The sequence below is a fragment of the Terrapene carolina genome, unplaced genomic scaffold (assembly GCF_002925995.2).
Source record: "Terrapene carolina triunguis isolate 2854851 unplaced genomic scaffold, T_m_triunguis-2.0 Scaffold212, whole genome shotgun sequence".
Classification (NCBI taxonomy): domain Eukaryota; kingdom Metazoa; phylum Chordata; order Testudines; family Emydidae; genus Terrapene; species Terrapene triunguis.
In genome coordinates, this window is record NW_020664563.1 from 11674278 (window position 1) to 11700657 (window position 26380).

Consider the following 26380-nt stretch of genomic DNA (forward strand, 5'->3'; position numbering starts at 1 on the left):
GACTCAATCGGGTATTTATGGTATACATAATGGACAGGTCATGGGTCATGATTTTTTGTTTCTTGCCCGTGACCCGTCCATGACTTTTACTAAAAATACCCATGATTAAATAGTAGCCTTAGTCATAAACTAGCCTCTCAACCAAAAGGTGGGTCAGGATTAAAGCACACTAGCAGATATTGTGGCAGACATGCACTGCTGCTGTACCTGTTCTGGGTAGTCCCTAGCGCTATTAATTGTCTAACTTGCACTAACTAGCTGCAGATTTTAAGAATTATTAGATCATCTAGTATATCACATGCCATAAAATTTCACTCTGTTACCCCCATATTGATCTCAGTAACTTGTGTTTGACTAAAGTATATCTTACAGAAAGGCATCCAGTCTTGATTTGAAGACATCAGGAGATGGAGAATCCACCATTCTCCTTGGTAGTTTGTTACATTGGTTAATCACCTTCAAATTAGAAGGCACTTTTTTTTCTCTTTTTAAAGTGAATTTGTCTGGCTTCAGCTTCCAGCCATTGATTTTTGTTATGTCTCTTTCTGTTAGATTAAAGAGCCTGTTAATTCCTGGTATTTTTGCCCTAGGAAGATACTTATTCACTGTAATCAAGTCACCTCTCAGTCTGTTATTGACCCCGTTTATACATGCAAGGATTGCACTAGCACTTTTTGTCACATCATCACACTAGGAGCTGAAGTTGAGTTTTGTCCACTATGACTACTAAATCCTTTTCAGAGTCAGTGCTTTCTAGGATAGAGTCTTCTATAGGTATGGCTTGTATTTTTTGCTCTGAGGTGTATGACCTTGCGCTTTGGTTGTATTAAAACTCATTTTGTTTGACTGGTCCTAGCTTACCAGGTGACTCAGATCAATGCGTGACTACCCTGTTCTCACTATGTACTTCTCTGCTAATCTTTACACTCTTTAATCTCACTAAACTCAGTCCTCCTCTCCCACAAGAAATCATTTTAGAGGTGACCCAGAGCCAATTTCACTTCAATGATTCTTGCTTGTGTGACTCTTAACTTTACTGAGGAGAATCCCCCATAAATCATTTTGTTTTTCCATCATTCATTGCATTTACAGATATGCCAGAGACTACGTAGTAGAAGGAGAGCCATATGCTGGATATGACAGACACAATGCGGAGGTGGCAGCCTTTCACTTGGACAGGTATGGAACTATTGGGTTAACTATTTAATTATTCTCTTGTTTTTGTTTTGGTTTTTTTGCACCAGTTCACTTCAGAGAGGGTGCCTGAGACATCAGTTTCCAACCTGCTCATTGAGTAGAACAAAAAACGTTATAAAACGTCATGACATGATAGAGTCCAATGAACAAGGTTTCTGCGAAAGGAAATAGTATCACCCTAACTTATTAGAATGCTTTGCACATGTCAACAAAGTAATGGATAAAAAAGAACAAGATGGGCACAGTTTACGTAGACTTTCAAAGGGTTTTAATTAGGTTCCTCACGAGAGACTGCTAAAGAAACTAAGTAGTCATGGGGTGAGAGGTAAAGTATTATCATGGATCAAAAACTAACCAAGAGACAGTGAGTCAAATAGTCAATTTTCATCTTGTCAAAAAGTGAAGAATGAGGGTGCCTTAAAGTTCTGTACTAGGTCTTGTGTTTAGTATATTTGTCGGTGATCTGGGAAGGGGGGTGAGCAGTGAGGAAGCAGTTTTTTTTTTTTTCAGATGATATAGTGTTATTTAGGTTAGTCAAGTCCACAGAGGGCTGTGAAGCACATCAGAGGCACCTAACCAAGGTTGGTGAGTGGGTAACATGATGACAAATGAAGTATATTGATGGTAAATGCAGAGTAATTCACACTGGAGGGAAAAAATCAACTACTCATATACCTTAGAAGGGTCTAAATTAATGATCAATTTGGGAAAGGGGTCTGGGAATCATTGTGGACAGCTCAATGTGAAGACCTCAGCTCAATGTGCAGCTGCTGTCAAAAAATCAAATAAGATGTTAGGATACATAAGGAGTGGAAAATCAGTGGTGCAGCTTCATCTAGAATACTGCTTGAGGTATTGGTCACTCCATTTCAAAAAGGCTATTACATAATTAGAAGGGGTTTTAGAAAAGGGTATAGAAAATAATTGGGGGAATGAAAAAAAACCTCTCATATGAAGAAAAAGTGAAAATGTTGGAATCTCTTACTTTAGAAAGGAGGTGGTGAATAAGAGGGGACATGATAAAAGTATACAAAATAATGAATGATCTAGAGAAGGTGAATTGGAACGTTCTGTTCTGTCTCATAACACAAGAACAAAGGGAGTTTAAATGAAATTGAAAGAGGGCAAATTCAAAACTGATAAAAGGAAATATATTTTCACAAAACATGCAATTCAGCTGTGGAATTCATTGCCAGACGATATCATTGAGGTCAAAAACTGAGCAAGATTCAGAAAGGGATTTGGTCACATAGTTAATACTACAATAGCTTTTAGAAGAGATATTAAGCCAATTGTGAACTGTTAGGAACTGGGTGGTTTCTTGCACCTTTCTCTGACTTGTCTGGTACTGGACTCGGTTAGAGATAGGATACTGGACGTTCGACCATAGGTCTGATCTAGCATGACAGTTGCTGTGTTGAATTGTACAAAGCAAAACATATTCAGACTATTTTTGCTCTGAACTTTATGCCAGTTTTCTTTCATATTTCACAATCAGGGAGGCAAAGTAGGGTCTATTTTCCTGCATAGGGCACTGTGATATCCTTTCTCAGCCACACTTTTTCCTACAATAGGATTATATTGGACTAAATTGAGTAAAGTTTCTGTTTCTATAAGGGATACTGCCCCAATGCCATTGGGTTCTTGTTTCTCTAGGGCTGTCCAGTGAGAGATTGGATTTTCCTACTTTTTCTCGTAATTTACAACCTCTTCAGGACTTGTGTGGCAGCTGCCTACTTTCAGTTAAGAAGGTCTGATCAGAGTTTTTTCAGAGCCGAAAATTGTTGCTCCTAGATCTGTGGGAAGGGTCTCTGTGGAGCATGAGTTTGACACCTGGGGTGGATCTGGACCACTTGTACTATTTTTTTCTGGCATCCACGACAACTTCAAATTGGAAGCTTTATTTTTTTTATTTTTTTAAGTATGTTTCTTGTGGTTATGTTGCAAAGATGACCTCTTGAATATGATTCCATGTAGTGCTGTCTTATACCTAAGCAATGGTTCTGGTGAGGTGTGAACTGACATCTTTCCCATTCATCACAATAGGGTGCTAATATTTAACTCTGATGCTGACACTTCAAAGGATACCTATTTTAAATAGTCTTAATTCTGTGCCCCTTTGCATATGGCTATCACATTTGCTCATACAAATTAGATAATTGCACACATCCAAATCTGTTGGACTCTTTTACTCTCCTGTATATCTCAGGCATGATTTGTTAAGACAAACATTCTTCTTTGCCTATTTTGAATAACACTTTGCACTTCTTTTGGGCTTTCTGTCTGAGGCTCTAAAAGCAATTTACAAATGTTAAAGACCTAACCTTCATAGTACCTCTGTGAGATAAGTATTTCCATTTTACAGAGGGGACAACTGAGGCATAAAGGTTAAGGGTGGGTCTTTCAAACGTGCCTAAGTGAGTTAAGAGTGCAAATTGTATTGATACTTGTGCTCCAAACTCACTTCGGCACTTTTGAAAATCCCACCCTAAACACCCAAGTTGCCTGTGGTCACACAGTAAGTCTAACAGACACAGGAACAGAACTCACTGACAGACTTGTGCTTACCTGCTAAACTATCTTTCCCACCTCTCTCATGTTTCTAAATGTCTTTGTGTTTTCCAAAGACACCCAGTTCTCTCAAACCAGCTTGTCTGCTCTCAAGTTTAACTGAATTGGAGTTTAAATTACAACAGAGTTTATCAGGTGGTTTCTGGGAATTAGTATAAATTATCTTTCCATGTGGCCAGCCCAAGGCCCTGTGGTGTTTGCTCTGAGCTGCTACATGAGAGACAATATATTTTGTGATATGAGGTCTCATTTCCGGGGTTGAGTTCTGTGAAGACACTGTATTTGGCCCTTGAAGAAAAGGTGCATCTCATGCTGCTCTGCAGTGACCACTCAGACCAATATAGGAGCATTGCTGATGGGCTGTAAAGGGAGTCTCGTACATCCAGCCCTCCTTAACCAAAGGAAAGTCTTGAAAGAAGATAGAAGGTACAAATGGTGAAGGGTTAATTTCCAATGAGGTGCCAAGTTTAGCACCTGCTATAAGGCAACCATCTTTGAATTTGCTCAGTGGCTTGGAGATCTGATGTGGTTTTTAGATTTGAAACTGCTATTCCTGTTAAAATGCTCATACTTTGTCACCCCTCTTCCCTCCCCGAAACAGAATTCTGGGTTTCCGGCGAGCTCCACTGGTGATTGGCAGGTTTGTGAATCTGCGTACAGAGATCAAACCCGTTGCAACAGAGCAGCTGCTGAGTACATTCCTGATGCTGGGTAAGTGGGTTCTAGGTATCGTGCAGTCCATTGAAAATAAGCATGTTTATTTAAAAAAAAAAAAAAAGAGCAGTGGGAAACTGACATAACTGTAGAACAGTTAACTACTATATAGGAACCTGATAAACTGCTTCCAGCCCTTTGGAGGGATTTTAACACTGGTATAACCTTGTTTGGTGGGGAAAGGGGGGTGGGATTATTTTTCAACAAAAAATACTTTGGTTTGCCTGTAATTTTTGTACGTTCTCTTTTGCAGATATTTGTTTGAATAAGTATTTTCTTCCTAATGTCAAAAGCAGTCAGAAGAATTTAGAAATAGACCTGAATTGAAAACATGGAATTATATTTTACTCTGAGTAAAGTGAATGGACGGTTGGAATGATGTGGCTTGCTAACATACAAGATGGTGATGGATGATGATGTTTGTGTAGCACCAACAGTGTGCCTGGTATAGCAACATGGTTATAGAACGGGATAAGATGTTCATAACTAGATGTCCCAGAACAGTTTCATACATTTAATTTATAGTAGTAATGTTGATGGGGTATTTTCTGGAGATTAATAGCTCAAGGGCAGAGTCCTGCCAGCTGGTCATTATGCCTCAGAAAATGCCCTGTGCTACAACCATTAGTACTTCAATCAGATTATAAAGTATCATATTTCTTTGTCAGAAAACATATTTAGACAACTGTTCATTAACAATGTATTGTTTTTATGTATGTATGATAGGCAGGGCTGGTAGCACTTATTATTAAGGTTGTCAGACGCTTCCAGTTATAGGACTATATTTTCAGTTGTTTATAACTCTGCCAGACTTTAACTGTTCAGGCTGAAATATACCATGCCAGGTCTCTGCCTCATGCTGAGGTTGTGTGTGTTTTTGTAATTTCAGTCAAAATGGTTCAGCTGTTTCAGAAAATGAGGCTAATGAAAAATTGTTGTTTCGCCTATGTTCAAAAATTCAGGCAACTTATTATTTTTTTTTAAGGGGGGGAGCTCTTGTGCCCCCATTCTGTGGAATAGGGACTTGAAATTTAGAAACATGGTGGCCTTTGTGTCAGGGATGTGCCTTTTGCTACCCCTATGAAATCTGACTAAATTTGGCCAAGTTATTATCCTTTTAAAAATGTGAAGATTCCATCCCCACTAGGCAGGCTGCAGCCAGGGTCTAAAGGAGGACTCTCTCTCTCTCTCTCTTTCTCTCTCTAGTCGCAGCTGTTGTCTTTGCTGTGGCTGGGAGTGTTACATGGAGCATGGAGCCAGTGTCTCTTTTGCTGTCAGTGCTCCCTTTGCTGATGCCAAAGCAGCATGGAGGGGGAATCTGTCTGATTTGAAAGCAAAGGGGACAAGAGCCAAACCTACGGTGATGGGGTGCAGAGGACAAGGTGGTAGGGTGACTGGAGGTTGGGAGAAAAGAAGCAGATTAAATGAGGAGCTGAGAGGGGAAACTGGGAATGAGGAGCCAGAAGGTGCAGAGGAACTAGGGCTGGCTGGGCAAGAGACTGGGGGCATGTCTTCACTACCCGCCGGATCGGCGGGTAGCAATCGGTCTATCGGGGATCGACTTACCGCGTCTAGTGAAGACGCGGTAAAATCGATCCCTGATCGCTCTGCCGTCGACTCCGGAAATCCACCTCGGCAAGAGGCGGCAGCGGAGTCGGCGGCAGCGGTCGACTTTCCCGCGTCCTCACCGCCAGGTAAGCCTACCTAAAATACGCAACTTCAGCTACGGTATTCACGTAGCTGAAGCTGCGTATCTTAGGTCGGACCCCGCTGTAGTGTAGACCCAGCCTGGGACTTGGAGATGGGGGTGAAACAGATTGGAAGGATGTAGCAGCAGGGGTCAAGGTGAGGGGGCAGGGAAGGATAGGCAGAAGAATCTTTGCCTATTAGAACACACTTCTCTCCAAAGCCTGGAATGGAACATAAGATTCCTAAGTCTCATCATTTCTCTGCTGTCAGAAGCAGTGAAATCCTCTGGCAGTGTCCCATCCACCGCCCCGCCCAGAACTAGTCCACATAGAGGATGACAACCTACTATTGCTATCAGCTACTCCATTTGCTCGAATGGCAGAGGTCTTTGCAATAGAGTTTTAAAGGATCCAATCCTGCAGATGACCCAAGTAGGTGTCAGAATGATAGAATTTCCCCCCCCGCATTTGCGCATTTTTGTTTTTTTTTTTTTTTAAACCTAGGATATAACACAAAAACTTAATATAATTAAGATTGCAAAGCCAAGCACTCAGAAGTTAGGAAATGCCAGAATTAAGATTGCCTGTGCGACCTTAATTTGACCCCTTTGTGCATGATCAGATACTATTTTTTCCCACTAGACCCCTCTCTCATTCACTGCACTGGATGTTAGTGCTCACTTAATGAGCAACTAATTCAGTATTTTGTTTCCTCTTCGTTGTTCAATGTCATAGTCACAGAATTTAAGGCCAGAAAGGGCGTCCAGATCATATAGTCTGGCCTCCTGTATATCACAGGCCACCAGCCCCCTCCTGCTAAATCCAACAACCGAAATTAAGTCAGGCTATTATGTGCTACAAGCAGAGACTAGGAAGGACAGAGATGAACCAGTGCCTGAGTCCTTTGTAAAGGCATGGACAAGTTTAAAGGAGGTATACCCAGATAATCCTAGCAAGTGACCCGTGCCCACACGCTGCAGGGGAAGGCAAATTACCCCCCAGAATCACTGCCAATGTGACCTGGAGGAAGATTCCTTCCCAACCCCACATATGCAGTCCATTAGACCCTGAGCATGTGAGCACAAGAAATTTTTGAATTTCCTAATGTCTGAGTGCTTGACTTTGCAAACTTAATAATGTTCTTCTAATGTAGTTTTTTTTGTGTGTGTGTTTTCCCTTGTCTATTCACTGGATCCTTTTAAAGTGAGCTTTTCATCTTGTCAAAGATGAATAATTTCCTGTTGGTTATCTCTCCATTTGGAACTTCTTTCCAAAAGAAAAAGAGAAGTTTTGATTTCCTCTTGAGGGAAGGAAGAGGAAGGCGAAATGAAGTGAACTGTTGAAAGGACTTCTTTGTGGAAATCTCTCTAACGGTCCTTCAGGCTGCTCCTCTCTTTTGTTTGGGCTTTCATAGCGTTACTGCTGTTCTTGTGATATGTTTTTTTTTGTTTTTGAAGGTAATAGTACCTGTTTCTATGGGAAGTGCTACTATTGTCGAGAAACAGAACCAGCTTGTGCTGATGGAGATACCATGGAGGGGTCAGTCACGCTATGGCTGCCTGATGTCTGGCCTCTTCAGAAGCACCGGCATCCTTGGGGAAGGACTTACCGTGAAGGCAAATTGGCCAGGTATAAGAACCCGATAGGCCTACTGCAGCAGTTCAGAGTACACCAATCTTTGCATGCTTAGCCGTGTCTTGGGCTGTTTAAAGATTCACAAGATCCAAAGGAACTTTCAGCCAGTTTTCTTGAACCAAAACTACTAGTGAAGGCGTCTGATGGGACAAGCATTAATTTGAGGGAGAGGGAAAAAATCCTATGGACATCCAGGAATGCTAAGTGTCATTTTTTTCCCCACTTTTTCCCTGGAAAGTAACTTGCCACACAAGTCAGTGAGTGATTCAACCATACCTGAGTTGACTGTGGAATCTCAGCTGCTTACCTCTCACTGTTGAGGCTTTCTTTTATACTGTGCCCCTATTTGGCTCAACAGAACCCTGTGACACTGAGTTAGTAGTCTTTTTGCCTAATTTCATGGGTTTTTATTGGTTCTATTTTTATGGGTTTTTTTGTTGTGGACCTATGTCAAAAGCTTTCATACCAAAGTAATTTCGGTGTGTTTGAGGGAGATTCTGTGGAGCTTGGAAGAGATGAAGTTCTCTCCTATTTTTTTTTTTTTTTTAAAGATCAAATTTTTGTGTGTTTTGTGCAAAGTATATCTCACCTTAAATAGTTTAGAACTGAAAAGTTGTTTGTTTGTATACTAGCAACATGTAGGGATCTGGACCCATGTCCAAAGAGCACTGTTAGACGGAGACCAGTGTGGGCCTGAAAGTTATAAGACAGACACGGTATCTCAAAAACTCATTAGGTTAGAAACACTTTGCCAGGACTAGCCCAAATGATTTCAAGCTCAGTAAACTTTTCCAAGCATTGATCCAGGACAGGTGACCAGAAAAACATTTTCAGCCCCTGAAATCTTGTTTGCTGAACTAGATTTTTGGTTTAGCTATTTACATCAGTTTCTAACTAGCTAGCTATTCACAGAAAGAATCTGAACTTTTGTGTGTGTGGAACTCCTTGCCAGAGGTGGTTGTGAAGGCCAAGACTATAACAGGGTTCAAAGAAGAACTAGATACATTCATGGAGGGATAGGTCCATCGATGGCTATTAGCCAGGATGGGCAGGGATGGTGTCCCTAGTTTCTGTTTGCTAGAAGCTGGGAATGGATGACGGGATGGATCACTTGATGATGTATTTGTGGAAAAGAGAACAGGAAACATTTTGCTTCTGTTAAGAAGTTGTTTCTCAACTTAGAGGGCCCATTTATGCTATGTTTTACCATGTTGGAGTGAGAGCTAGAGCTTGTCTGCATGGTGGGGTAATGCACACTATAAGGGCATGATTTTAAAGCACACTAAAGTGTTATGCATTAATTGTAACCCTGTTGGCATGCATTATAAGTTCCCATGTGTGCTCTAGCATAGTACTATTTCAAACACCATTATGTTAAAGCACACCAGCAGGGTCTATGTGGACTATAAATGCACAATACTTTAGTGCACTTCAGAAATCACACTTCCATAAAGTGCCTTACCCCACTGTGTAGACAAGCTCCAGGTCTAACCTGACAATCCTTATGTTATAAAATACTTTGTTCTTGCCCATGCAGATAGGATCAAATGACATTGCTCTTTTGTCATGTACTTAACTATATTGCTGCTTTCACTCTTTGGAAACCTGTCTTCAGGATTAGGGGAAGAAATATGCATATGTTCCATATGACATGTAATGTCCTTTCTGCTGCTCCTAATTATGGAAGATATTTGTGTAGGAGTTTTTCTTCTCAAAGCTGCTGCTTCTGCTCTGTCTTGAATAATCCTGTTTAACATTATTCATTTAGTGCCATTAGTGTACATAGCTTTCTACAACCATGTACTAGATAAGATCCCTGACCTTCGGAGTCACAATTAAACTCTTCAATAGAATACAAATTATCAGAAGTAAATGTAGGAGCAGATGGTGCTGGAGAAAGCTCAGTGTGGTAACTTGATTGACAAATGGTGACTAGAAAGGGGAATGTAGCATGGTGCAGGGGAAAGGGAAAGCTGTTCCAAGTGGAGTAAGAGCTGTCATAAAAAATATGAATTAAAGACTGTGAGGAGGAGGCAGGGGAGCATTTAGGAGAGTGGTATGAGTAACACATAGAGTGTGCCTGGGGCATAGGAAGAAATATAAGATGAGATGTCGGCGTGATGTACAGAATATTGAAGGTGAAGACGTGGAGTTTGGGCTTGATGCAGGAAGAAAAGGAGGAAGCCAGTGAAAGGATTTGAGGACTGTCAGAGCAATAAGAGGAGAAGACTTTGGCCCATAGTATTTTGGATAGAGGATAGGTGAAATACAGGGAGGCCAGCGTAGAACTTATTCCTGTCCTCTGGAGACAGCATTGGTAATGGTTATAGCAGCGAAATTCTATTTCTGCCTCTGCTGCTGACTCACTCTGACTTTGGGCAGGTCAGTTAACCTCTCCGTTTTGTAAAATGGGAATACAAACCTCCTTAGGGGTTTTCAGTCTTAGTTAATGTTTTGTGAAGAATTTTGAGATCCATGGATGGAAGGTGCTGTATAAGTTGTACTTATTACTAGTAAAGATGGCAGATGGGTAGGGCATAAATCAGGGTATTAGCAGATTGTGCGGAGAGGAAGAATGGATTTGAGAAAGAGGAAGAAACGACAAGGCTTAGCAAGAGCCTGGCTGTGGAGAGGTGGACATAACGCCCATGTTGCAAGGCTTGGTAACTAGGAAAAGAATGGAGTTGTTAACTGTGATAATGAAGGGGGACAAAAAGCTTTGGGAGGAAAGCCACTTTGTCCCTTTTGCCACTTTGAGGTTGAAACAGTGGCAGGATGTTGAGGATGGGGTAGTGCGGGTAGACACTGGAGATAAATTTTCGTTGTGAAATCAGCATGAAACTGCTGGGGTGGGCAACAATTCTCAAAATGTTATCCATGGAGCACTTCCTGGTGGTCTAAAGATTGAAATACTTTGAGAAGTAAGCTCTGTAGGTTTGGGTATTGGGAATGGAGCTGTTCCATAAGAGATTTCTGTAGAGTGGTCTGCAGAATGAAAGAGTTTGAGGACCCCAGACATAGAGAATGAGTATATAGAAAGGAGAGAAGACAGAGAATCCTGAAACAGAGCCCTGCAGCAGGACTGGGATCCCGCAGGTCCTGCAGCACCCACTGCTATAATAGCAGGGGCGGGATTAAAAAAAATCCCACGCAGGGCTCTACCCTGAAAGCTTACCAGTGGAGAAGAAAATGGGGTGCTTCCAAACAAAACTCTGAAGGAGTAGTCAGAAGTAGAAGACAAATTGTATCATGGAAATGCGTGCAGGTGAGGTTTTCAGAGTATAAAGGACGATCATTGTGTCAAAGGTGTTACACTCCCAGACCAGGGACCATTTTAAAACTGGATTTTATTAAACTTAGTGTCCAAAAACACACACACAGCTTACACAACCCCATTTCAGCTCAGTCTTTTCATAGCACACCAAAATTCTGCTGCTGCGACCAGAACTATCCCCTTTGAGCCCCCTCAGCAGACCTTCAGTTCTTAAAGGGAGAGGGCACAGTAACTCTAACCCTGATATTTCCTTCTGTGTGCTATAAAGGAGAATGAGTAGACAGAGAAGGCCTTTAGACTTGGCCAGGCAGGGGTCACTGGTAATTTTGCTTGGGTCATTTTCAGTAGAGAGAGAAGTTGGATTGGATGGAGGAAAATAAATTGAGACAGTAGGAATAGTGTACTGAAAAAGACAATTTTTTATTTTTACAGTGCAAATATTTGTAATAAAAATAATAAAGTGAGTACTGTACACTTTGTATTCTGTGTTGTAATTGAAAATATATTTGAAAATGTAGAAAAACATCCAAAATATTTAATGAATTTCAATTAATATTCTATTGTTTAACAGTGCGATTAAAATGGCAATTAATCGTGATTAATTTTTTTGAGTTAATTGCATGAATTAAGTGCTATTAATTGACAGCCCTAAAAAAATCCACTTTTTAAACACCACTCTCTTTGATAAGTGAGTAAAAAGACAACTATAAACAAAACTTGAAAGGTCAGCTGATATGTTTGTCTAAAACTGTTGCAAAGTGCTCAAGTCTCTTCTTCGGGGCGCCTGGGGGTTGCAGTAGATTGCCATCTTGGTTGACATTGCTTTGATTCCCCTTGTCTGCCTGCAGGTGGGAGTATGACGAGAGCTACTGCGATGCTGTGAAGAAGACCTCACCTTATGACTCAGGCCCCCGCCTCCTTGATATCATTGACACCGCCGTCTTTGATTATTTGATTGGGAATGCTGACCGACATCATTATGAAAGCTTCCAGGACGATGAAGGAGCCAGTATGCTCATCCTCCTGGACAATGCCAAAAGGTAGGAAGCATATTAGTGCTGGTGGCCACTTGGTGATGAGAAAGGCGGCACGCAGTTATCCATTCCCCCACTCTGCCTTTCCCATAGTTAGCCATTGCAATAGCTCAAGCTAAAATTCTGTCAATATTCCTTATGGCAAATCCTTTCAAATAATATAATAATAGAGAGGAGGAGGAGGAGAAGGGGAAAAAAAAAAAACTTTTTGTAGTGGTAATCACCACTACAACATTTTTTTTTTCTTTTTTTCCTTTTTTCCCCTTCTTCTTCTTCTCCTTCTCTCTCTCTCTTTCTCTCTCCTGCTGGTAATAGCTCACCTTAACTGATCACTCTCATTATAGTGTGTATGGTAACACCCATTGTTTCATGTTCTGTGTGTGTGTATGTGTATATATATCTATATCTATATATCTTCCTACTGTATTTTCCACTGCATGCATCCAATGAAGTAGGTTTTAGCCCACGAAAGCTTATGCTCAAATAAATTTGTTAGTCTCTAAGGTGCTACAAGTATTCCTGTTCTTTTTACTATATGTGAAAGAAAGCATAGAGTCAAAAATAGTAAAAATCATAAATGAATCAAACAGTACCATAGACTCTTCATGAATTGAAATTCCGTGCTTGAATTATAAGAGTAAAACAGTAGGAATATACTGCCAACCACCTGACCAGGATGGTGATTGTGAAATGCTCAGAGAGATTAGAGAGGCTATAAAAAATAGACAATTCAGTAATAATGGTTTATTTCAACTATCCCTATACTGACTGGGTACATATTACTTCAGGATGGGATGCAGAGATAAAGTTTCTAGATGCCATTAATGACTGCTTCTTGGAGCAGTTAGTCCTGGAACCCACCAGGGAAGAGGCAGTGCGTGAGGTGAATATAGCTGAATCGCTTGGTAATAGCAACTGAAATGTAATTAAATTCAACATCCTTGTGAGGGTGGGGCGGGAGGAAATACCAAAGAAACCCACCACAGTAGCATTTAACTTCAAAAAGGGGAACTCCACAAAAAATGACGAAGCTAGTTAAACAGATTTTAATACAAACAGTCACGAGTTAAATGCCTGCAAACTGTGTGAAAACGTTTTAAAAACACCATAGTAAGAGTACCAAAAAAAGCCACCATGGCTAAACAGAGTAAAAGAGGTGGTTAGGCTCCTAGCTCATGTAGACATACTTGTGCTATCTCTCATCTGAGCTAGTGTCCTAAAAATAGTAGTGTAGCTGAGGTAGCATGGGCAGCTGCAGTGGTGGCATGGGACTAGCTGTGCTAAGTACAAAACAGCCTGAATTCCATATGTATGTACTTGGCGTGGCTAGCCTGTGCGGCTGCTGCCTGTGCTACCTTGGCTACACAACTATTTTTAGTGTGCTAGCTCAGGGGAGAGCTAGGACAAGTATGTCTGTGTGGGGTGGGAATCACACTCCTAGCTTGTAATATAGGTATAGGCTTAGTGTAGACAGTTTTAACACCTTTAAAATTGTATTAGGGGGTTATGTAACCAAAGCTTCCTTTCTATTTTAAAGGTGTGAAACTCTACATTTGGGGTTTGTCTTTACTAGGATTAAAGGTGGTTGTTTTGTTTTTGTTTTTTAAGTGGTAGCTGGAAGGGACTTGTTAAGGCTGATACCCCACTCTGGCACTTCGAGTGCAGAAGGTGGGGTCATGCAAGGACTCTAAAAATTAATACTGGCCACTGCGGGCTTGTATTAAACTTCCAAGGTTACAACTTTTTTCTGACCTTGGATTGGTAAACGCTGCCACCACCCAAATGCAAATCCCCTTTGTGAACCCAGGAAGGCACACTTGGGAATTCCTTCCTGTTGGGTACCCTCAAGCCCTTTCAAACCCAATCCAACTCCTCCCCCCCCCGTCCCCCTCTACACCGCTCTGAGGAAGAGCTGAGAAAGGGGAGGGTGGGGGAGGAAATCAGCTGTTTCCACCAGCTAATTAAACAACGTACACCAACCTCTTAAGACACACACCTTCAATTCTGTTCTTAAAAAAAGGTAAATTTTATTAATAAAAAAAAATCATCTGGGAATTTAGGCATTTGCTAGATTTAAAAAAAAAAACTTCAAGGGTTAAGCATCAAGAATAACTTTCTTGAGGTCTAGCTTAAAGGTTACAAGCAAAACAAAAGCATCTGGGGTTAGCACAGAGGAGTCCACAAGCCATAAAGAAATAAAGAGATAAACCTGATCGCGCCTTCCTAGACATTTCCTGGTCTACTTACATATCTGGGGTTTCAAATGAGTAGTTTCTAGGTATGATACCGATGATTTTTTTTTATACCTGGCCCCAAGCTTCTTACAGCATAGTTGCAGCCCTGTCTACCTCTCCCTGGAGAACAAACACAGACAGACAAAAGGGGAGTCTTGTTTCAATTTTAAAAAGTTGTAGCCTTCCCATTGGCTCTTTTGGCCAGGTGCCCACTCACTCCTTTTTACCTATGCATAGCAGTGAGACTTTTTAACCCTTTACAGGTAGAGCAATTAGAGAACAGCTACTAAGAGGGATTTTATAGCTACTTGCTGGCTGGCTGTTCATAAAAGGGAGCTCTCCCCCCCCCCTTCATTTATCACAGGACTATTGGGTGAAAACACTGGTTTATTTCAAAAGGGTGAGACCATAGGTGACCCAGCTTGAGGGATAAGTCACAAGGTGAACGGAGACAACTAAAGGATAAAACTGTGCAGCACCGCTCTTAGCCCCAGTGAGGTGCTCCAACTGGTGAATCACTTTGCTACACTATGATCTTAGTACGTTAGATAACACTGGTTAAAAATACTTCCTAACTTAGTGAAGACTTAACCTTGGGGTTGAGTTACCAATGAACTACCATGATTGGTAGCTAACTTGATTTTAAAGCACCTTTTTTGTCATCTAGACAGACCCTTAGAAGGCTTGAAAATACCATTTCCTTCTTGTTACTCTTGGCCTTTCTTCCCTTTTAAGTATTGGGTTCTTCTGCTCCTTTCTCTTATTGTGAGTATTTCTAATCTGTCTGAAATAAACATGGCTCAGTTTAATTTTCATTGCTGTTTATGCATCAGCCCCTTCAATGACTCCTTCCATGATGCCAGCAGGGATGTATTCCTCTTTAGGAATATTAGTTAATTGCTGCTGCTCTCAGATGTCTTTTGGTGGATCCTACAAAAATGGTGGCTTTTTAAAATGTCCTGGCATTAGAGTGGGAGAGAGTTACATATTAGTCAATGGATAGCGATGGTGATAGTGATGGGTTATGTCTGTGTTTTCGTTATAACTACCTGTGTTCACATGCTCATACCCTTCTGAAACAATTTCCTCTGGGGGCATCTCAGCCCCAGAAGTGAATTTCTTCTGACATTTTGAGTCAAGTCTCTTCAGCTGTCTTTGAGTTACTGAAGTGTGAAAAAATACTCTGATGTTTTAAGGCTTTTTTATGCTTAGCAACTCAGATGACTAAAACAGCTCCAGATTTTGCTCCCTTGTTAAGGAGCAGGCTGTTCGTTAGGCTTGTGAAGAAATTGTTAAATTAAATTTATAAGTGACTGAAAAATAACTTCTGTGCAAGTTTATTTGGCATCTATTTCAATGGAGCCCAAAATATACTATGAAGTCCTTTTGGCAGTTCTCCAGCTGAAAGGGTGATAGTGAGGTTTAGATGGGTTAGAATTGATTAGCATTTTATGTCCCTGGCCTTCAGCTCGAGGTTGGCCAACTTGGGGATCTACATGTGTCAGGTGGCTGTTCCTCAATTCATTCCCTGTCCAGGAATGTCAGGGAGCTGATACGCTCATTCTTTGTCTAAACTGATATCCCACTTGTTTTCCCCCTTAGCTCAGCAATGTGGGCTACATCACTAAATTTCTTCACAGCTTGTTTTTAAAGTGCCTTGAGGTGGCTTGGCAGGGTAAAGAACTATAAAAACTAAAGCTGCTGCTGCTGTTTGTTGGGTACATTAACAGAAACTGTTGGGAGTTGTATGTCTAATTGGTCATGGGCTGAGAATGTTTTAGCTTCACTGATTTGAGTTGTTGGAGCATGGAATTGTTTGGTTATTGATTTCAAATTCCTTACAGAATCTGCTGAGGTCGGAAAGGGTGCTGAGTGTTCAGCTGGCTCACTTGCTTCTAATTTGTTTTTCAGTTTTGGAAACCCCTCCCTGGATGAGAGAAGCATCCTAGCTCCTCTTTATCAGTGCTGCATGTAAGTAAGTCACAGAGAAGCCATTGAGTTTATTTGTACGCAATTGCCAAATCTAAATCAGGAGCACACTGAAATTCATAGCATTGAAGCCCTCTGACAGCCTGGAGACATGCAGGTTATACATAGAACTCTTTTAGGTCACTGGTTCAAATTTACCTTTGATCAGTAATGACAAGTAGCTTCCATCTGCAGCTGTTCAGTGGCTTATATGAAATGAACTGGTCTCTGGCCAGTTCCTGATGGACAGATGTTTGCATCACCATTGGAACTCTCACTGACAGAAGCCAAGGATTGGATAGGCATGGCAACTAAACCACCCTCATTCCTGATGTCCCTTCTGAGGGTTGAGGTACAATGGCAAGGCAGTGTGGAAGCTTGCACCGCTGCTACCTGTGCGGTTCTTGCTTTGGGTTATATGGAGGACTTGAGCCTTCAAAACTGCTAGTCATTGTGCTGTGTAGAGGGAAGGGTGTTCTCTGTCTGTGAGGCCTTTTTCTTGTCCCTTGTCTGTGCATGCATCCAGGCAGAGTTCTTCAGGGTATCCCTTGACTCCTTAGAGCAGAGGGCGTTGTCTGGGATTCTCTGTTCACTGTCCCACTCTGAATCCCTCATTTTGTCCCTGTGACCTGCACCCCCATCCTGCTTTTTTCATTTTTTGTCTCCTGCAACCTGTTGATTTCTGGGTTCTGTGGCCCCATGCTTACCTGACGAGGCCAGCCTTTCTTTGCTTTTGTGGGCTCTGCTCTCCTTGTCCAGTTAACAAATAGGCTGTATGTTGCATGAGCACTTAAAAAACCCAAACAAAGGAAATCGGTGCAGTAGTTTGCATGACTGTGCTACATCAGGGCAACGCAAACGGAGAAATGAAAATCACATCACTTTTTAAAATAGGCCAGTCTATTGAGAGTTCCTTGAGCTGCCCCTCGAGGGTTCAGTTTGTCTCCTGAATTCTTCGGAGTCTCTGGAAACCAGGAGCTTTGCAGAGTACGGAAGCTCAGCTCCTCAGATTGCAAGTACAGCCAATACAGCCCCTATATACTACAGCACATTTGACCTACCTTCTTTTGTAACACCTCTGGTTTCTGTAGCACACTAAAGTCTGCAGAAAACTGAAATTTCAACAGGAGCATGAAGTAAGTAAATAGAAACGCTTTTAAAAAATGATTAAAAATTTCCTTAGCTTTCCCTAGTAATTTTTTTAAATGTTTTCTTTTTCTTGTTTTGTGTGGCTCCTTTGGAGTCTGTGTCCTCTGTTTCGAGTTCCTCCAAACACAGTCCTAGAGGAGAGGTTTCCAGAGGCAATTCCCCTTCCATCCTTGCAGAAGATTGAACAGCTCCCTGCTCTTCTGGTCTTCATTCTCACTGAGCCCAGGTGGTCCATGGACAGCTCACACCTCTAGGCAGGGAAGCCTGTAAACAGAATGTTCTATGGTAGCCATGTGAATGTGCTAAAATCTGTTGCAATTGTTTTGACTGCAGAATTCACAGCTTCCCCTGGGGATAGGGAGTACCCTATAACATGGGTGACACCACCCTCCCCTAACACTCAGTGACAGTGATGAACTCCAAAGGGAGCTAGGTGAGTCAGGACATCAGCTGTGGCAAATTGCTACAACATGCAACTTTGATGGGAGGATTCCCAGGAGATTCCCCAGAAGAAAACAGTTCAAATGCGATAGTGTGAAAAGATTAAATGGCAAAGTAGAAAGAACATGGTAGGGAAGGTTAATCATCTGACTCTTTTCTCATCCATGACTGATTGTTGGTTGATGAAGTTCTGACTGGAGTAATGCTGAGTAAAGCATTCTTCAGTTCTGACTGGAGTAAAGCATTGTTTTGGGTTAGCAGTCAGACCTCTCACTCAGTTCCCTTTTCCAGCTGTGTCTGGGAAGCCTTCAGACTGACCTAGCTGTGCTCTTCCTGTCAGGAGCTTTCATGGAGCAATTCGTAGAAGAATTGCAACGTATTAGATCACTTTCCCTTCACCTTCATCTGCTACCAACATTTTAGGTCTGGATTATGTTAGTTACAATCATATTTGGGAGTGCGGAGAGATACCCAGTTATAATTTGCTCCCATCTATGTAGGCATAATCATGTTGTAACTGGACTCCTCAACGGAGCAGCTATATGGTAGTGCTGATGGGACCTTAGACTGGAAGTCCTGTGTGCACTAGTATGATGTGTGCTCATCTTTCTTTTCCAGCATCCGGGTTTCCACCTGGAACAGACTGAACTACCTGAAGAATGGAGTGCTGAAGTCTGCCTTAAAGACTGCCATGTCTCATGACCCCATCTCACCAGTGCTCTCCGACCCTCACTTGGATGCCATGGACCAGCGGCTCCTGAGCATCCTGGCTACAGTGAAACAGTGCACAGACCAGTTTGGTCCAGACATTGTGCTGGTGGAAGACAGGATGACACTCTCCCATTTGTAACTTTCATGGAAAACAGATGGAAACTCCTTTTTTTAAAAACAAATGATAGAAAAACAGCACAATTGGTTCTGAATGGCTATGCCCAGGATGGACTGGAAATGAATGGAAAAGCTCCTGAGCCAGGGAAAAAAGTGGTGGTGGTCTTTATCTTTGGCTGACAGTAGCTAGAGAAGGTGGAGAGTTTGGGAGCCCGTGGACAGTCCTGTAGCCACAGTGGCAGCTTCGCCGTCGTGGTGTGTCCATTGTTGGCAGTGGACGTTGCACTGGGAAAACACAACTGCTGGTGTTAATGAAAAAGAGAGTGGAATTCAAACAGTAATACGTGGGCTGGTTCTAGAGGGGACAGTGGAGATGGAACACTACGGTCCCCTCCCCATTCTCTTTCCACAGCCACCCACTCTTAATATGCTCTTATGAGGTTTTAGTCCAATTCAGGGTTGTATATAATCAGCTGTGAGCTGGTTAGGCATTTTACTGCCTCTTTAAAAAAAGAGGAAGTGGTAAATAAATAAATAAATAGTGCCCCTTAGTGCCCCCTACTGGGGTAGAATGTTCTTGCAAACACCAATAGGGGTGGGAGATGGTGTGTCTGCTGCTCAGCTATCTTCTCGTTAATAAGATGCTGGAAAGTGGGATCTGCTTCAGTGATCAAATGTGATGATGCTTCAATGTTAAGTGCTAGTGAAAATCCATCCATGCAATTGGAAGGTGAGGAGATGGCAAGCTTTTTTTTACATCAGTAAGATCCATCCAATGGCTGATGATTAATATCTGTTCCCCAAGAAATTACTACATGGACCAGCACTACTTTATGTACATAGGGAATATAGCAGAGCAGATATCTCCATGATTCTATGTCCATATTAACCAAATTATCTTTGTGTTATAGCTGAGAAGCAGGATAAAGTCAGTTCTCAGAGCAGATTCCGCTTAGCTAGATCATTCTTCTTACAGTAGGCCCTATAAATGGGGTGAGCAGAGTATGTAATACAAACTAGGAACAGGCTTCTTGCTCAACTACACAGATAGCCAATAGCTGTGAACAAAGAGCCTGAGGATTACAGAAAGTATTGGCTGCTGTGCCTGTGGCGTTGAAGGGCTTAATCCCCACCACTCCCAATGGCAATCACAGTTCTCAGTGCTGTTGGTTTTGTAGAAGGCCAGACATTGACTTTTGTGGCAGAGCTCTTAAACTGAGCAACTTCAGTTGGCCTCTTTCCTTTTCCCAACTGCTCCTCTATAATTCATGCTGTGATATACTGATTCTCTGGTGGTTGTCTTGGAATTCTACCTTGTGTTAGTTTGCGGGGCATTTTTTGTATGGCAAACTTGATGCTCATGAAAAATACGTGCTGTCTATAAGAGGATATGATGGAGGAGTTCCATGCACATGTTCCTGTGCATTTATCAGTGCACCTCAATTTTGATTTGAAGCTCTCCTCTTCTGTTGGTCCTGTGTCATCCTCTAGCAGAGATTTCAAACTGTTATAGACTAGCTTGAGGCCACAAAACTCATCCTTTATGATAAATTGATTATTTAAATCCATGGCTCCAGAAGCAAAAGAGGATTTTTTTCAATACACTCCCACATCTACTGGCCTTGCATCAGTTTGATGTGTAGCTAATATGGTACACAAAAGGATCAATAATCTTATTCAAGCTTCCTCCTAGAAATAGCAGGGTTGGGGGGATGCTTTTGTATGCACTACGTTAGATGATACAAGACAAAGTGCAGCAAGTTGATCTCCATTTCTGTGCTTTCTCTGGCCTCCTATGATTTGTTTCTTTCTTTCTTTAAATCTGTTCTAATTGCCGATTTAAAAATCTCTTTGGCTTTGCCATGGTGTGGCTGGCAGTTGGAGATTGTCCTTTCTGTTGCAGGTGTTTATCCTCATGAAATGCAGCAAGGTAGAATAGAAATAAAAAGTAACTCAGTGTTCTAGCTGATGCACCTGCTGCCATAGCCAATCTAGCAGGTATAAGTGGAGGAGATTACTTTGAAAATGCAATTGGTTTTATTCAAGGTGGGGGTGTTTACACAACCTGTCCCGAGGAACTGCAGATGCTGTTGTTAATAGAGTAATGCCTGATGACACTTATCTCCTGAGGGGAGCTGGGCTCACATCATGCTTAGAGCATAAGTGAAAGAGTCTGGTCTTGTTCTAGTTCCTCTCTGGGCCATCATCCATGTCACAAACCCGCTACACACGTAGCCTTAGGACTGGAATAGTAGTGGGTGCTACAGGAAAGGACTGAAGTGCATTGACAGCTGAGAGAGAATTTTGTATAATACTTGTTGGCAGTATACCTGACTTTAAACTAGTGCCTATCATTCCAGTTTCACGAGCACTGAATTCACTCTTCAAAGGCAAACTTCATTTGAGTGAGTTCTTTCCTACTATCTGTGAATTGTTCCTCCTGGCTTCCATCAGAGCAGAACTGCTTCAGCATAAACTCGTTTATTGTGAGTGTGCATGGGGAGTGTTGGCTCTTTTCTCCATCTTTGAGAGCCCTCTTCTGCCACCCTCACTCATCCCAGTAGTGCCTTATTCTGTGAGTAGTCTTACTTGTGGAGTAAGGTACTACTTGGAATGAGTGAGGGTAGCAGAATTAAGCTTTGTTGGTGTACATTGGCATTAAATAGTTACTGTGAAACCGAAGATAACTTATTCAAGGAGAGAAGAATAATGAATGGTGTGGCTTGCATGATCTCACAAATCTGTTCTTCCTGTCTGTTTTGAAGCATAAGCCATGACATTTGATGATGTGGGAAGAGTCAAGTATGTTGGGTGGGATTGGGATTTTAATTTACAGTTGCTCATTTGCATTTGGTGGTGGGTTTTTGTTTAAAACTATGATCTTGCCACAAAATGAAATTAGTGTAAAGAGCTTTGTTTGCTTTCTCTCTGGCTTCCAGAGTGAAAAGTGAGTTGAGATTTACTAGCCTGCTTTCCCGCACTGTGACCGTCAGAGAATTAAAGCACTGCATTTTGGTTAACAATAAATGGAAAAGGGGTGAATAGGCAACTTTGGAGAAGGGTGGAAGCGAGAAATACAGGGATGTTATGACATGTTACCTGTGGAGGTCATTGGAAGAGCCTGCTCAGGGCTGGACATGAGGCTAACAGAGAGAAACACTGTGTCCTTTCTTACCTAAAGCTAGGCTACCCCAAAGTAGAAATAAAAATGGCATCCTTATGCCAGTGGGATCTGTCTTGTACCTTTAAAAATTGGCATCCCTCATTTGTAAAAGATGCTAGGCTTTGTCATTGAGATTTTCATGATGCCCTCTTATTCCAGTTGTCACAGTCTACAGATGCACACGCGGTACATGACTGGCCCCAGATGTTCTGGGGGTGTTAATAGTCACGGTGCAGAAATCAAGAACTAATTAAGTCGAGCTTTATTAGCCTAGTTTTATTTATCTCCTGCCTGAGTCAGCAAACAGGGTGGAGGAAACACTCTAATTTGCTCTTCTGACGGCACGTAATGAACTGGAGTGTGTCTTGCCAAACAAACGTCAATTAAAAAATAATAATTTATTAAGATGGTAACTTATTTGCTGTGGCAGCTGGAGCTGGAAACAAACACCTGTCTTGGAGCTGCCAGAGGATTGCCCCGGGGAGCAGCTGCACAAATGAAGGTTGTTAGTAAGAAGAGAAAACAAATGCAATCCTGACTTTCTATTTGTGTTCCCCAGGGACAAACTCTGCATAAAGAAACGTGTGAATAAAAATTTTAATAAAACATTGATGGATTGTTTAAGTCTCTCTTGCTCTGGTTTCCCAACACACAGTGGCTTAAACTTTGTGTTGTGCTACTATATTTGGTGGTAGTTTCTTCAAAAGTGGGCGCTGGTAGTGCATTTTTAAGAGAGGGGCCACGTGGAATGTGTTTGCAAAATAGCTGTTCAGATTAGGAGAGGCGTGGCCAAGGAAATGTATCTGCAATGGACTCTTCAAAGGAATGCACACATGTTCAAGTAGTCTCCCGAATGCAAATGTTTTGGCATTAGAAAATGCACCCCAAGGGTCTGCATCAGGAAAGGAGCAATTGTTCTGGATTGCATCATTAGACCAGTACACACAGCAGTCAGCGACACATGCATTAAACTGGCAGCTATTTATGACTAGCTTCCAACTCCTATTGTGGCTGGAAGCCCTTCTCAGAGAGAGGGAGTAAAGAGAGAGTCAGGAAAGTCCCTTGTCTCCCTAAGACTCGGACTTGGGCCTGGTCTACACTACGAGTTTAGGTTGAATTTAGCAGAGTTAAATCGAATTAACCCTGCACCCGTCCACACAACGAAGCCATTTACTTCGACATAAAGGGCTCTTAAAATCGATTTCTGTACTCCTCCCCAATGAGGGGAGTAGGGCTGAAATCGACATTGCCGTTTCGAATTAGGGTTAGTGTGGCCGCAATTCAACACTATTGGCCTCTGGGAGCTATCCCACAGTGCACCATTGTGACCACTCTGGACAGCAATCTGAACTTGGATGCGCTGGCAAGGTAGACAGGAAAAGCCCCATGAACTTTTGAATTTAATTTCCTGTTTGCCCAGCATGGAGAGCACAGGTAACTATGCAGTCCGAGAATCGAAAAAGAGCACCAGCATGGACCATACAGGAGGTACTGGATCTGATCGCTATATGGGAAGAGGATTCCGTGTTAGTAGAACTACGTTCCAAAAGATGAAATGCCAAAACATTTGAAAAAATCTCCAAGGGCATGATGGAGAGAGGCCACAATAGGGACTCATATCAGTGCCGCGTGAAAGTTAAGGCGCTCAGACAAGCCTACCAGAAAACCAAAGAAGCAAACGGGAGGTCGGGGGCAGAGCCACAGACATGCCGCTTCTACGCTGAGCTGCATGCAATTCTAGGGGGGGGGGGCGCCACCACTACCCCACCTCTGACTGTGGATTCCGAGGAGGGGGTAATCTCAGCCATGCCTGAGGATTCTGCGGACGGGGAAGATGAAGAGGAGGAGGCGGACAAGTTTGCGGAGAGCACACAGCTCTCCCTTCTCCCCAACAGCCTGGATCTTTTTCTCAGCCTCACTGAAGTACCCTCCCAAGGCATTATCCCAGTAAATGAGGCCATGGAACGGACCTCTGGTGAGTGTACCTTTGTAAATATAAAACATAGTTTAAAAGCAAGTGTTTTTTAAAGATTAATTTACCCTGAGGACTTGGGATGCATTCTCGGCCAGTACAGCTACTGGAAAAGTCTGTTAACATGTCTGGGGATGGAGTGGAAATCCTCCAGGGACATCTCCATGAAGCTCTCCTGGAGGTACTCCAAAAGTCTTTCCACAAGGTTTCTGAGCAGGGCAGCCTTATTCCGTCCTCCATGGTAGGACACTTGACCACTCCATGCTAGTAGCAAGTAATCTGGTATCATTGCATGACAAAGCCTGGCAGCATATGGTCCCGGTGTTTGCTGGCATTCAAGCAACATCCGTTCTTTATCTCGCTGTGTTATCCTCAGGAGAGTGATATCGTTCATGGTAACCTGGTTGAAATACGGGAATTTAATTAAGGGGACAGAGGTGGCCGTTCCTACTGGGCTGTTTGCCTGTGGCTGAAAAGAAATCCTTCCCTGCAGTTAGCCAAGCGGTGGGGGGGCATTGGCGCTGAGCTTTTCGCGTTTGGCTAGCAGGGATCTTCCCTGATACCAGCCACGCGGTGGGGGGGACGGGTAAAGCGATCATCCCAGAGAATTGGATGGGTGGTGGGGGGGTTAGTTTGGTTTCTGCTGTTGCACGTTAACAGGAAAACCGCACCACTCAACGGGCTTTGCTTGGTATGGGAAAGGAGGGCGCTGCTTTACTGAAGGTTGCAGAAGCCGAAAGAAAATGGCTTACCATGGCCGCATGCAAGCTGAATTCTGTTGCCCAGCCCTGCGTCTGTGATCTCTAACACCAAAGCCGCAGGCACTCAATATAAGATGCAAAATGCGACCTTGTACCGAAATCACATGTGCTATGTAATGTGAATAGTGTTGTTCACCGTGAAAGAGTATAAGCATTGTTCTGTAAAATGTATCTTTTTAAATACGTCTCTCCCTTTTTTCCCTCCCTCCCGCAGCTGCAAATTTTTCAAGCCTCCCTCCTCGGTCCCGAAGGCTATCTCCGATAAGGCGGCGAAAAAACGCACGCGAGACAAAATGTTCTCGGAAATCATGCAATCGACCCGCGATGAAAGCTCATCTGAATGAGTGGAAGGACACGGTATCAAAGTACAGGAAAGATGCCAGTGAATGTGAGGACAGGAGGGACCAACGTGAAGAGAGGAGGGACACTTGAGAGGTGGCGGCAGGATGCAACGCTAGGGCTACTGCGGGATCAAATGGACATGCTCCAGTTTCTCGTGGAGCTTCAGGAATGGCAGCAGGATCACAGAGTGCCACTGCAGGCCCTGTATAACCGCCCTCCCCCCTCACCATGTTCCATAGCCTCCTCATCCAGACGTGTAAGAACGTGGGGGGGAAGGCTCCGTGCACCCGCCCACTCCACCCCAGTGGACAGCCCAAGCAAAAGGCTGTCATTATTTTGAACTTTTGAAGTGTCCTTTTCCTTCCCTCCTATCCTCCTTCCAAACCCCACCCGGGCTACCCTGTCAGTTCTCTCCCTATGTTTATAATCAATTAATAAAGAATATATGATTTTTAAATGATAGTGTCTTTATTTCCTTTGAAAGCAAACTGTGATTGAAGGGGGGAGGGTGGTTTCCTTACAGGGAATGAGTCAATCAAGGAGAAACAAACAGAACTTTCACATGGTAGCCTGGCCAGTCATGAAACTGGTTTTCAAAGCTTCTCTGATGCGCAGCGCTTCCTGGTGTGCTCTTCTAATCGCCCTGGTGTCTGGCTGCGCGTAATCAGCGGCCAGGCGATTTGCCTCAACCTCCCACCCCACTATAAAGGTCTCCCCCTTACTCTCACAGAGATTGTGGAGCACACAGCAAGCAGCAATAACAATGGGGCTATTGGTTTGGCTGAGGTCTGAGCAAGTCAGTAACATGCACCAGTGACCCTTTCAACTTCCAAATGCACATTCTATCACCATTCTGCACTTGCTCAGCCTGTAGTTGAACAGCTCCTGACTACTGTCCGGGCTCCCTGTGTATGGCTTCATGAGCCATGGCATTAAGGGGTAGGCTGGGTCCCCAAGGATAACTATAGGCATTTCAACATCCCCGACGGTTATTTTCTGGTCTGGGAAGTAAATCCCTTGCTGCAGCCCTTTAAACAGATTAGTGTTCCTGAAGACGTGAGTGTCATGAACCCTTCCCGGCCATCCCATGTTGATGTTGGTGAAACGTCCCTTGTGATCCACCAGTGCTTGCAGCACCATTGAAAAGTACCCCTTGCGATTTATGTACTGGCTGCCCTGGTGCTCCGGTGCCGAGATAGGGATATGGGTTCCATCTGTCGCCCCACCACAGCTAGGGAATCCCATTGCAGCAAAGCCATCCACTATGACCTGCACATTTCCCAGAGTCATTACCTTTGGTAGCAGCAGCTCAGTGATTGCTTTGGCTACTTGCATCACAGCAACCCCCACAGTAGATTTGCCCACTCCAAATTGATTCCCGACTGACTGGTAGCTGTCTGGCATTGCAA

At 42.9% G+C, this 26380-nt stretch overlaps 1 protein-coding gene across 1 annotated transcript in view; it reads left to right on the forward strand.

Moving 5' to 3' along the window:
* Positions 1–19573, forward strand: part of LOC113407542 (glycosaminoglycan xylosylkinase) — a 31778-nt gene extending 12205 nt beyond the window's left edge. Inside the window, exons 3-8 of the mRNA XM_026656167.1 lie at positions 1093–1179; positions 4370–4479; positions 7628–7799; positions 11928–12119; positions 16259–16318; positions 18524–19573. Coding sequence (XP_026511952.1) covers positions 1093–1179; positions 4370–4479; positions 7628–7799; positions 11928–12119; positions 16259–16318; positions 18524–18755 — 853 coding nt within the window. The 3' untranslated portion in view covers positions 18756–19573. The remainder of the gene's footprint in view (positions 1–1092; positions 1180–4369; positions 4480–7627; positions 7800–11927; positions 12120–16258; positions 16319–18523) is intronic.
* Positions 19574–26380: the final 6807 nt, after the last annotated feature.